The following is a 12,026-nucleotide window of genomic DNA, read 5'->3' as shown; positions in this document are numbered from 1 at the left end:
TAAAAGAGTGTCAGCGGTACAAGTAATTAATTAGGTTTGTATAGGGTTGATATATAGAGCCACTGGAGTGATTATTATTATATTATTAGCTAGCTTGCATATGATATATCTCATGCCATGCTCGATCAACACCAAGTGATGGTGGAACAAGGTTATTGGGAAGGAGGAGGGGGGGAGTAAAGCTCTCTTTACCTTGGATGAGTGAGTGTGTAGGAGGTGAGAAGAGACGGTGCAAGTCTGGAATGGTGGGGTGGGACCTGACCCTGATGCAAGTGGACAGGGAGAGGCTTCACGAGTGTGGACCATGCCTTCTGAATGCATCCCCCCTGAGCTTTGCGGCTTCTGTTGCTGATGGTGGTAGGTGGTGGTGGTAGAGCTGACGAACATGGCCTGCCCTGCCCTACGCTGGCCTTCTCTGATGCCAAAGGCTCATAGGAAATTGCATGCGCCAAAAAGCAAAGGGACAACAACACCATGGAAATGTTGCTCTTTTGTTTCTTTAGATTTCAGATGGACTTACCCATCTCTCACAGTCCCTCCCATGCACAGAAAGGTGCATGCGCCAGAACCCTAGCATGACATGGAGGTGGGGAGGGGGGAAGGCTAAGAAATCTAACATGTTTTCTTCGCAGGGATCTCGTGGAGGTGATTGAAATGTGGGTTCAGAACAGCGGTCGAATGTCTCCTTTGTTGCGTGTCTCCAAGTGGGGTTCTGTGCGCATGCACTGCATCAATCAACTCGTTCCTACAACCCGATAAATCTAAATCTGGAGCAACCAGTTTCTCCAGAGAATCCACTCGTACTACAGCTGCTCCAAGCAAACCATATGTAGCTGCCCATTGTATCCGAATCCAAACACATGCATGCTAGACTACAGCAAATGGTGTCCACGGAGAGCTCAGCCTTTTGATGCCCAAACCTCTAAACCTCCTAAGCTTGGAATCTTTCTAGCCACAATGTTGCTCTTAATTACCAGTAATCATACTATAGTTTTGATCATCAATTAAGAAGCTTGGATGAGTCAGATGCAAGCAGCTTGCATGGGGTTTGATCTTGTCAAACCTTTGGAAACGATCGTCCAACGGCAACCGCTTTAGATTGGCTGTCTCATTTTACCCAACTTTGCAGTCCGTTCTCTTTTTCTGTAACATGAATGAAGTCAAGTCAATGCAATATCCTAAATTCCATAAACTCGGTCAACATTCTTAATTTCGAAGTAACTGTCTATATACACTATTCATTTGCATAAAGTCAATCTTGTAGTAAATAACTTTGCCTGAAAAGTCAAACTATTTCTACATCCAACTATACCCTATCAATTCAGTCAGCAGATTAATATTGATGAATGAATAAAACAAGTCAACTTCGAGGGGTTGTTCATTTTGTTTTTACTACTTTATATTTCTTTTTCTTCTTCCTTGCAACTAATTAAATGCGGTTTCCATAATATTATATTATCTTGAATTGAGTTGGGTGCTGAAGGAAGAACCGGAGAGATTTTTCTTCTCATTTCTATGGCTATCAGAAACGAACTTCATCAAGTACCGGGATTGTACTGGAACCCTGTTCATAGTCCAATGCTAACATGTCATATTCATATAGCAGCTATGAGGTCCTTACCTTTAGTCAACTGGTGAAGGTTGTTTTCAGCAGTGTTCGCGCAGTATGTTCACTGTGGCGATTGTGACCAGAACAGTGTCTATTAAAATATCAGACATTGCTCCTCTATAGTATGCATCATGTCATCTTTGCTCTCTTATCTCACTTTTACGTTTACTTTAATGCTTTTGTATGAACGGCTTGGTTATCCTTATCATGATTCTATGCCGAAACCTCATCACCCACTCCCAAGTGCTCCAATGCAATCGCATTGGAGTTGAAGGAAATATTTTGATTAAGTCAGTGACTTTGTTAATTCTCTTCAAAGATCTCAGTAAAAAGCTATCTATCTTTGCGTCGTCAATGAGCTCAAAAAATTACCTTTCTTCTTTTGAACGCTTGCTGAGATATCCTTCCCTTTGTCAGAAGATAGAAGAAAGAGTTCCCAGACTCGTCAGGCATCAACATGCGGCAATTGTTTGTTGTCATGTAATGAATATTTAAGGTAAGTTGCTGGCTTTTGGACCACTCAGTGGGGGAAACAAAGCCAAATAATGGTACCATGCAGGCAGAGAGCACAATGAATGAGAAGCTATTCACGAGGAATAGTTTGTACGCTTGAGATGGGTTTGCACAGGTCGTTGTCTGATCCCAAATTGGCACTATCCAGTGGTCCTCGAGGAGCACAAGAATCAGACACTGTGCCTCGTACTGCAACACTTGCTTTGGATGCTGATGATGCTGTAACCCATTCGCTCTATGCGAGTATAGTCTGCGAGCTCGGTAGCTATCTGCTGTCCCTTCTTTCTCGTCGTTGTTATCGTCGGCATCGCCGTCTGTGAATGTCTTCTTCTTCTTTTTCTTCTTCTTCTTCTTCTTCTGATGCTGCTTCTTCAAAGAGGTAGAATGGATTGCCCACATGAGGTATATATAGTTCACGGAAGAAGAACAAAGTGAGCACACTATGTGATCAAGAGAACCAGTTGAGAGATCTAAATGCATACATCACAGTTTCCATCCGAAGCAATTTGAAGTTACTAGATTTATTCTTTCTAATCCACCATAGCAGATGAAGATGATGATGGCCACCAACTGTTGAACGATTAATGTGTTGCCTACTCCCTTGAAGACCACAGCCCTCTGCAAGCTTCAAGGACTGGGCCGTTGGCTAATTTAAGGTAGACAGGAGCCTTTGCTTTCAAGGACCACACCGGGAAACCTTGAAAACAGGAATCGGGACTCTGTGCGTCCAACTCCCACAATGTTCTTCTTCTCCGTTCCTGTTCCCTGTTGGGTCCATGTCAGGAGCTACAGATGCCTGCAACATCTCCATGACAAGGTTGGCAGGATTCCTGTTCCCATTATCTCGTCTGGTGTTTGCATCCTCTCCACCGCACATCATGACGACCCAAAGAAGAAGACCATTCACACAGTAGGAACAAACAGAAAACGGATGCAAACTATGTTAGGAAGAAGAAATCCACGGTCCTATTGATGGTTGGTGATTCGCTTTGATGTTTCCGACAGTCTCACTGTAGTCCTTGTCCAACCTAGTTGTACGCACGGACAATTCTTAGCATCATCACGAGACATCACAGCCAGAAATGCCCCATCATCCCCCACGTAGCACACTTGAGACTTCAATGCATGAAGCGATTCTGTGCATCCGCAGATTCTGACGCCATGCATCTCGAGCACCGACATGGTTGGATTTAGATGAGAAATGTAGTCTGTGATTCGCTTGGAGTACGTACGCAAGCTAACACATGCACCTTCATCACCGATGCCAGATGTGCAGGACCTCTGCAATAATTATTTCCTTCGAGCGACCTGCTGAAACTTGTGCTTGAGAACGAGAGTTGCTGAAGCTTCTCTTACTGCCACTGGTTACATACTTGTCAGTAAAGAGGACTGTGAATGGATGTGATTGTCCCATCTACTTACATATTATATGCGGGTTTAATGACCATTTCCATGCTGAACTGGTCGTGGCAACATCTTCTATCCATGGTTTCATTTGTAGAGAGCTCGGTCACTTTCCTTCATCCTGTAGTTGCCACTGGACGTACGCTACCTGTGCATGGGCCATTGAAGAGTGGTACAAACACATGCAAAGCAAGGTTACGGAGTCTCACCTACTCCACATTAATACTTGGTCACCAACAGAACAATCAATATCATATGACGTTGTAGCCATGCCTGCTCCAGTACCCATTCTTGTAAAGTCATTTCATTGATATCACCTGCAATGGCCCCTGCTGTCATGTCTGCAATTGAATAGCAGTGTTGATGGAGACCCATATCTGAGACCTCAACACATCCAGTTTCTTGGTGTGCATGAAGTCACTAATCAACATTATACATGAATTAGGATGATAGCTATCGAGGCACCCATTGTTGTGCCCATGGGCCTCTTTCTTCCATAATCATCCTACTATACTGACGATGATGATGATGATGATTATATATATATATATATATATATATATATATATATATATATATATATATATATATATATATATATATATATATATATATATATATATATATATATTGAACTTCATTTAGACTTTGATGGATGTATATAAATATTGTCTATTTATAAGCGTAGAATAATAATTTATACCAAGAGATCCTTATCTCTAAAATTTTATCTAATCAATTTATTTAAAAAATAAAAGATAATAATCTAAAATCTTTCATCTTAACATTTTGCCAAGCCAATAGATTGTAATTCTATAATTATGGCGGCAGAGTTCAGTTCTGCATGCAATTTTTGGGTTTCGGAAGAACCATTTCCTTAATAATTACATATCATTGTGCAACAACATGAATACATCAACAGTGATCGGGTGTTCCATATTATAGATGCCAGACAAAATGATATTTACTTTGTTCTTATTCCCTTGCTTGCTTAATATGAGAATGAGAGAAGGCTGCTCCTTTACTTGCCTCACTTGTGATATAGTCTTTGTTTCGGAATGGACTAATACATGGATGAGATGGACACGTCCTGCAAATAGCTCTCCCACTTGTGTTCTCTGACTTTTCCAGCGACTGTCTGCATCATATGCATTGCTCCTCATGTGCTGCCATGATTGCTCATCTACTTTCTTGCTTCAATACTAAGTATTTACAGGCAGGCGTACCTCAAAAAGAATGGTAACAAGATCATGTTTACACGTCTTTTGTGCTGCCATTGTTGTGTGAACCTTCCTACAGTTACTAACTCGATGATCGCAGAAGATTCCGAAACCCAGCTTCATTATGAGAATACAGATCAATCTCTTTCACACTGTAAGGTAGAGAGCTGAGATCCATTCGACGCTGTTCATGCAAGCAAAACTAGTAGACGTACATGCAGCAGTGTGTATGACTACTATAATACCAGCATGTGCGATGTTGCCTGAGTTGCAGTCAATAGCAAATGATGCAGAAACAACGTTGCTTTGAGGTCGGGAAAAGTGTCAAACATCATTGGCCTTTCTTTTGCATCAAACCAATAGCTGATAGCAACTCAAGCTTATTTTCTTTCCTATATGATTACAAGAACACATGCAGCCATGATGGAATCATCTTATGCAAGGAGTGTTTTCTAGTGCATTCTACATTTTCACGAAAGCATAATGCTTTCGATTGAAATTGAAATTTGAATGATGACAAATTTCCTTTTATCACAATGACAATTGATCTCTTAATTATACTGTGCATCTTCATCGGTGGTGATGATGGATCAGTGTCCGTAATCATAGGAGTCATGTTGTTGCATCATCAGCTTTGATCACAAAATATACGCTAATATTGGGTTCATGATATCTCTGGAATTTGATCATAGTGTTTTCCTACTTGTTGAAATATATCAAATTGTTTCCCCACCAATTTCTGCTAAAGTGCTTTTCTAGAATCGCTTTTAATTAGCGGATCAAAAGCAAATAATGGTCAGTCATCCAACTTTTCATCGGGGCATGTGTTGCATGTAAATCCGAGATGATGCTCGGGTGTCAGAAGATATTGATGTACGAGGAGAGATTGAAAGAGAAGAAGATTAAAAGAATAATTTCATATTAATAAATATCGAGAGAGTTAGAGTATATATATATATATACATATATATACATATATATATACATATATATACATATATATATATATACATATATATATGTATATATATATATATCGGCTTCAACAGTTAAATCATCGTCCTCTTCTTCCCGCTGTCGTCGAAAGATGTACTGCTCAAGCGGCTAATGCGTGCATGTTTCTTCCTAAAAGCGACCTGCTAGATTGATGATTGCCGAAGGATCCGCAATTGGTCGTCACAGGAAAACGAAGTGTCATCTGGCGCTGCTACCACGAAAGCGAAAACGAACCATTCGTTTTTATTCCTCCTCCCGCCCCCGTTGGCTCGCATTGCCTTCGCAGTAGGAAAACAAAAGCAGCCGAGAAGATACGAGATTTGTCTAGAAGGTAGGTACGTACGTACGCAAATTAAAAGAAGGAAGCATGCATGAGAGAGAGAGAGAGAGAGAGAGAGAGAGAGAGAGAGATCTCCTCCCTTCGGCTGCAGTAATAAGGTCATGCCGTAGCATGTCGGAGGACCCACAAGGAGGCCCATGCAAAGTCTCCATCAGTATCTATTACGAAAGGAGAGGAAGCGCGTCCTGCGGTCATGACTGTTGGAGAGGATGTTGGAAAGCGGCACCGGAAGACCTTTGAACAGGGCGCAGAAGCTGCGTTGGGTACTTCTCCCGTAGCTTTCGGCCGCGGCCTTTGGCGCGCAGGGCTTTGGCGTGTTCTGGCGTGGCCGGAGCACACCACCGAGCTCCGGGCGTACCTTTTCCCGGCCCCACCCCCTCTGTCCCTTCCCTTGGGGCCCGCGCGCGTGGGGGACACGTCCTCCCCGACGTTGACGGGTCCTCCCGCGGGCCTCCCCACCCACGTTCGCGGGACCCACACCCATCATTCCCGCTAATTACCGTGCACCCAGACTGCGACGACCCCTTCCTCTGTTTCAAGGAAACCTAAAAGAAGGAGCTGCTCGGCAACTTCTTCCGCTGCTTCACCTCTTTCCTTCTCCTTCTCCTTAGAGCTCCAAACTAATCAGCACCAAACCAGTAGTAGATTTCACCGGGATCTAATGCTTAGGAAGTGTTCTCAGAACATATACATGCATGCAGCGTAAGCAAGCAAGATTACAGTGCATGCCAAAACTCGGAGGTGGGTCAAAAGACACATTTATACTTGCCGCTTGAAAAGTTTGTCTTGGTTCACTGCATCATCGGGAATGCGTATGCCTGCGCAGTTAAAGTAGGATGGCGATATGATCTTTATGGACGGAGAACGACTTCTCGGTCGAGCAAAATGTGGTTGTCGTCGAACTCGGAGTGGAGGTTTTGCATCGGTTTCTCCACCCAGCTGACTCAGAAATAGTGTACGTAATCATGTAAGCATTGCGAGAAATGTGAATTAGGTCAAGTTGATGCACTTCTCTTTCACCTCGGATGGACTGTGATGCTACTCTCTAATAGCCGTAGGAATCCATAGGCACGCGTAGCATTGGTAGTTTGAAGTTATCTGTATTTGGACAACTTTGAAGCAATGAATGATCCATTATGAATATGATAGAATAGATTGATTACTGCGTTTAAAGATTGAAGATGATTCAACGCCTGGATCATTAGATCATCGTGATGTTCTACCAGTCGTTTAAATGTAAGCACCATTGTTAATGTCTGCTTGTGGATAGAGTGCTGAGGCATGGAGTCGAGAGAAAACAAATTTAATCGAACGATCGATTTAGGATGCTTTAATGATTGATTTTGACTAGTGGTTATCATTCGAAATAAAGACAAGAAGAATCCATGGTTTTCATTTTTGATTTAACTCTATGTTTCTCATGGCACACATTAGAAGCATTATTGTGATGTCATGGTCGGATACGAAATGATTTCAGAAGAAAGTTCGCTGTTAATTACTTTGTTTTAGGAAAAGATGATAAATCCATAAATAAAACCACTTTGTGACTTCATTTCATTAAAATTTGATGAACCAAATGTGAATTAAAACATCATTAAACTACATTGCAATAGTATGACACAGCTATTGGAAAAAAAATAAAATAGAATATGTAGTTGTGAGCATTACTCGATTCAAATCAGAACTAAATTCATTAAAAAATAGAATTAATAATTTGATTTATGTAAAGAAATTAGCACAATAAATCTACTCCATCTCATATATCCATCACGTCAACGTAAACTACTACACAGGGATAATCGGAAATAAAGACAAATTATGCTTAGCACCAGTCCAAGCAAGCCTCATTATATATGCAACATTATCGTAGAACAATGTCGTATGTTCTTGATGAAGCCTCCCGATTGCTATTAGTGTCACACTTTGTTGGGTTCAACTCGAGAAACTAGTCAAACACATGAAAAGAAACCAGCTATAATGATCATGGGAAGAACAACGAAGTGTTAAACCATTAATATTTACCTTTACCTCTTAATTGTGGGGCATTACACAACAAAAAGAAAGACATCATATGTGTGTGTATATATACATATGATTGGTGCAACATGCACATGCACGGCAAGATCATGGCGTCTGTTTAGCAGCGACATGCATCTTGGCATCAGTTCGGTGCATGGAATGGCAACAAGGGACGTAGGAGTCTGGGTTTCTCTTTCCGTGCAAGCTGATGCAACCAGGCATGCAATGGCATCGAGGCGTTACTGCTCGCTTTCTCTGAAGCTTGTGTTTGTTGTTGGCTGAGAAAGGCAAGGAGCTACAGTGGGTTGGCTCAATCCTTAGAGCGCACACATAATGGGAGCAGCCACTCTCTGCAGTCCACGTACCGTGCTGACACTTCTGCACAAAGCGTCGTCTGCGCGAGCAGGAGTGGTCGTGGAAGAGCCATCGCGAGAGAGAAAGAAGGCCACCGAAGTGAATGAGAGAGAGAGAGAGATCTGGAGTGGAACGTACGTGTTGACATATTAATAACTCAATGGCTGCACATAACAGGCATGAATACAGAGACGAACCCTTCTCTCTCTTTCTCAGTCATGACCGCATTTATGAGCAGAAGAGTTGCTTAATATGTGGAGGCTAAATGAAAAGACGCTACTGCCCATTTCCATCTCTCTCTCTCTCTCTCTCTCTCTCTTACTGACCGTCTGTCCCTGCCTTCTCTGATCTGCCATGCAAGGTGTGCCAGCTTTAGTATGGTTAAGAGGGAGAATCTAATTTACAGTTCTTCAAGTCTTCTGTACGTGCTGGCAACTGCACTGAGATTAAACTGACTAGGCATGGAAGACTTTAGTGAAAGACAGTAGATACAGACACATACTGATACATAGATCCATTCTCTCTCTCTCTCTCTCTCTCTCGTGCACGGGACACAACGACAGTAGACAACAGTAACCTAAAGAAAAATGAAGTAAAGAAACTGATGGAAACCTCCGATTTGAAGTACCTTAGCATGCATCATCTACCTCCCTCTCTCTCGGATCATAAGCTTAATGAAGTCTGTTACGATGAGCGCTGTCTCCATTGCCCTCCTCATCACCGTCCTCGCCATCTTCTTCTACCTCATCCTCCTCCTCTTCATCGACGCTCATCGTCTCCACGAGGTGAGGCGCATGGCCGCTGCCGAATGACCTCACGTGGTCCTTGAGAGATCGCTTGTGCTTGAAGTCGGAGCCGCAGATGCAGAACCACAGCTTCCCGCAGTTTTTCTCGTGGGTGCGCCAGTCGCCCCGCACCGCAAATGCCTTGCCGCACCTCCGGCACGCGTAGGGCCTTGCTCCGTGCTTGCGCTTGTAATGCGTCTGCAGCGTCCGGAAGTCCTTGAGCGGCCGTGACCTGGGGTGCCCGATGTTGTTCTTGCACCCCTCGGCGCAGCAGTAGCACGGCAGCTTCAACAGAGATGGTGACGGCACTTGCCTCGTGACGCCACGCAACGACTCCGATCCTCTCCGGTACTGCGAGCCGTGCCCCCACATGTGCATCTGCTCCGAAACTATCACACAGAGTTAGGATCGCAGGAACAATATTAAAGGCTTGTAGAGACACGCGTGCATGACGTTCATAGACCTGCATGTTGTTGTATCGGTTGAAGGTTTTGTTGCACACGGTGCATGAGAACTGGGTGGTGCCGATGAGGATTTCAGCTGGAGAGGGGATCCAGTACTGACGAGGAACGGGGTTGAAGCCAGCGGCGGTGGTGGCCACGCCGCTTGTGCTTGCACTAGCACTCGCATTGGGCGGGCCGATGGACAGCGCGATCGTCACAGGCGAGTCATCGTCCCCCCGATTGGAAGACTGGGAGAGGTACTGCTGCTGCTGCTGTCTGAAGCTGGTATGTAACCAACTAGAAGCAACGGAAGTGGAAGTAGAAGAGGAGCAGGAAGAAGAAGCTGGTGAGGAGCAGGAGGAAGGGGTGCCTTGGCATCCAGGCGGCCAAAGAGAGAGCAACAAGACGGAGCGGTCTTCTTCCTCATCATTGGTCTTGGAAGACAAGGAGGTGCCACCTTTGGAGAACATGTCCGTCTAGATCGGAGAAGAGGGAGGGAGGATGAGGGAGTCGGAGAGAACAACAGGAGAGTAGGGGGTTTATATGGGTGTGGGGTTGGAGAGAGTGAGTGATTGGCAGTGAGGGCAGAGCACGTGCAAGTGGATGAGCATCGAAGAGACAAGGGGCCGGCCGAGGTGCGGAGGAGCGGCAGCATACACCATACTCCCTAACACGCACGCTCTGGCACCGACCACCGAGTCCGCGAGGGATCGGCAGCGTGCTTTCCGAGCGCCTTCTCCTCCACTTCTTCCTCCTCTCCTCTCACATCCTTCTCGGTTTCCTTCTGTTGACACAGTCGTCCTCGCCTACACTCCTTCTCTACCACCTCCTTCAGAATGCTAAAACCGTTAGATGACGGACCCACCAAAACGCCCAATCCAACATCTGGTGGAAACCGGAGTACGTCTTAGAATGTGCTCGTTGTTTAATTGCCGACTCACTCTAACTCGTTGTCTCGCTCTCTCTCTCGTGTGCACGCACGCGCCTGCGCTTAATCGAGCAGCAGCATCCCATGCAGTGGAAGGTGTACTAGTTTAATACAATCTGTGTACGTGGAGGGTGATGGGTACTCCATATCATTGATCAAGACAAATGAACGATTCAAGTACGAGTAGAGTGGGAGTAGGTGGCAAGCAACGAGAAGGTTCGAGCCTGATTTCAGGTTAACGCTGAAGTACTAAATCTAATACAATTAATTCTCATGTCAAACTTGACTTATTGTCTTCTTTTAATTTCAGGTCGAATTGGATATATAATTAAAATATTAATAAACTGAAAATACATTACAATATCAACTCTATCAAATAAGAATAACACCTTAATGACACATGATCAATATCTAAATACCATAGAGTCAATAATCCACACACTAATGTCAAATAATTATATAATATCTACTACATATCTCCATGGGCCCCATTACTGGACCAAAAAGTGGATTACACCCAATAACAATTCCTTCTCTTTTGTTCCTCTAAAGGTCTTCCTCTACTCAGCACTGATTCCTCCATTCTTCCTATGACAATACATATAATATTATCGAAATGCACTTTACTTTTATAAACAAGATAATAAAAACATTAATATATTAACAATATAATACTTGACTGTTCACATGCGTTCCTTTCTGCATCCTTTGGGATGATGCAATGGCTGACAAGAACAGGTCGAAGGCCAGAGGGGGAGAGAAAACTACCTATGTTTCAGGTGCCACTGCACCAGCGACGAGTGAGGACCGCCGCCACCGACGTCGAAATCGAGAATGCAACGATTGAGATGCCATGAAACAGTGGCCAACAGCTCCACATCCTCTCCCACTGGTGGCATCTCCCATCACCGAAGCACGCTGCGCTATCTGTGCACCATCAGCCTCAACACTGGGTTTTCTACAGTTCATTATCGTCTTGAATCGTGTCGAGGAATAAAGAAAGCAGCTGCATCGGGACTACCACATCTCTCTCGACACTGTTTTAAGGATAAAGGTGCTCATATGATGATGTGAGATCTTGAACCTTACATATATGCTAAGCAATCCTCTTGCAGAATAAGCTCGTGACCTCTTCATTCCACCAATGTGAGAGGACCAACAACATGAGATAAAAGAAGGGGAAGTCGTACTTGCTTTAGTATCGAGCAAAGATCAAGAGAGAGTATCAAAGAATATGATTCGTTCATTTCGAAGGAGGAAGTCATTCGGTCTTTGCCACTTAAGATACTGATGAACGTTGCTTTCCTGCTTAGCGGAACGGCATTAAGCATATATCCGCCTTCTGGTGGAGGAATCTTATATCAATGTCATACGTATTAAAAGTCTTAAGGAAGGTATATTATCTCAATGTCATT

At 43.8% G+C, this 12,026-nt stretch overlaps 1 protein-coding gene across 1 annotated transcript; it reads right to left on the bottom strand.

Moving 5' to 3' along the window:
- Positions 1-9,018: 9,018 nt before the first annotated feature.
- On the bottom strand, positions 9,019-10,179 carry LOC135614202 (zinc finger protein WIP6-like). The gene is made up of 2 exons (XM_065111297.1): positions 9,704-10,179; positions 9,019-9,618 (listed from the first exon to the last, which is right to left on the bottom strand). Exons 1-2 carry the CDS (start codon positions 10,151-10,153, stop codon positions 9,127-9,129), a joined length of 942 nt encoding a protein of 313 aa, XP_064967369.1. The 5' UTR covers positions 10,154-10,179; the 3' UTR covers positions 9,019-9,126.
- Between the last annotated feature and the right edge of the window lie 1,847 nt (positions 10,180-12,026).

Source organism: Musa acuminata, chromosome BXJ2-6 (genome assembly GCF_036884655.1).
Source record: "Musa acuminata AAA Group cultivar baxijiao chromosome BXJ2-6, Cavendish_Baxijiao_AAA, whole genome shotgun sequence".
Taxonomy (NCBI): Eukaryota; Viridiplantae; Streptophyta; class Magnoliopsida; order Zingiberales; family Musaceae; genus Musa; species Musa acuminata.
The sequence above is the reverse complement of the archived record's forward strand: the minus strand, read 5'-3'. Positions and strand labels throughout refer to the sequence as shown.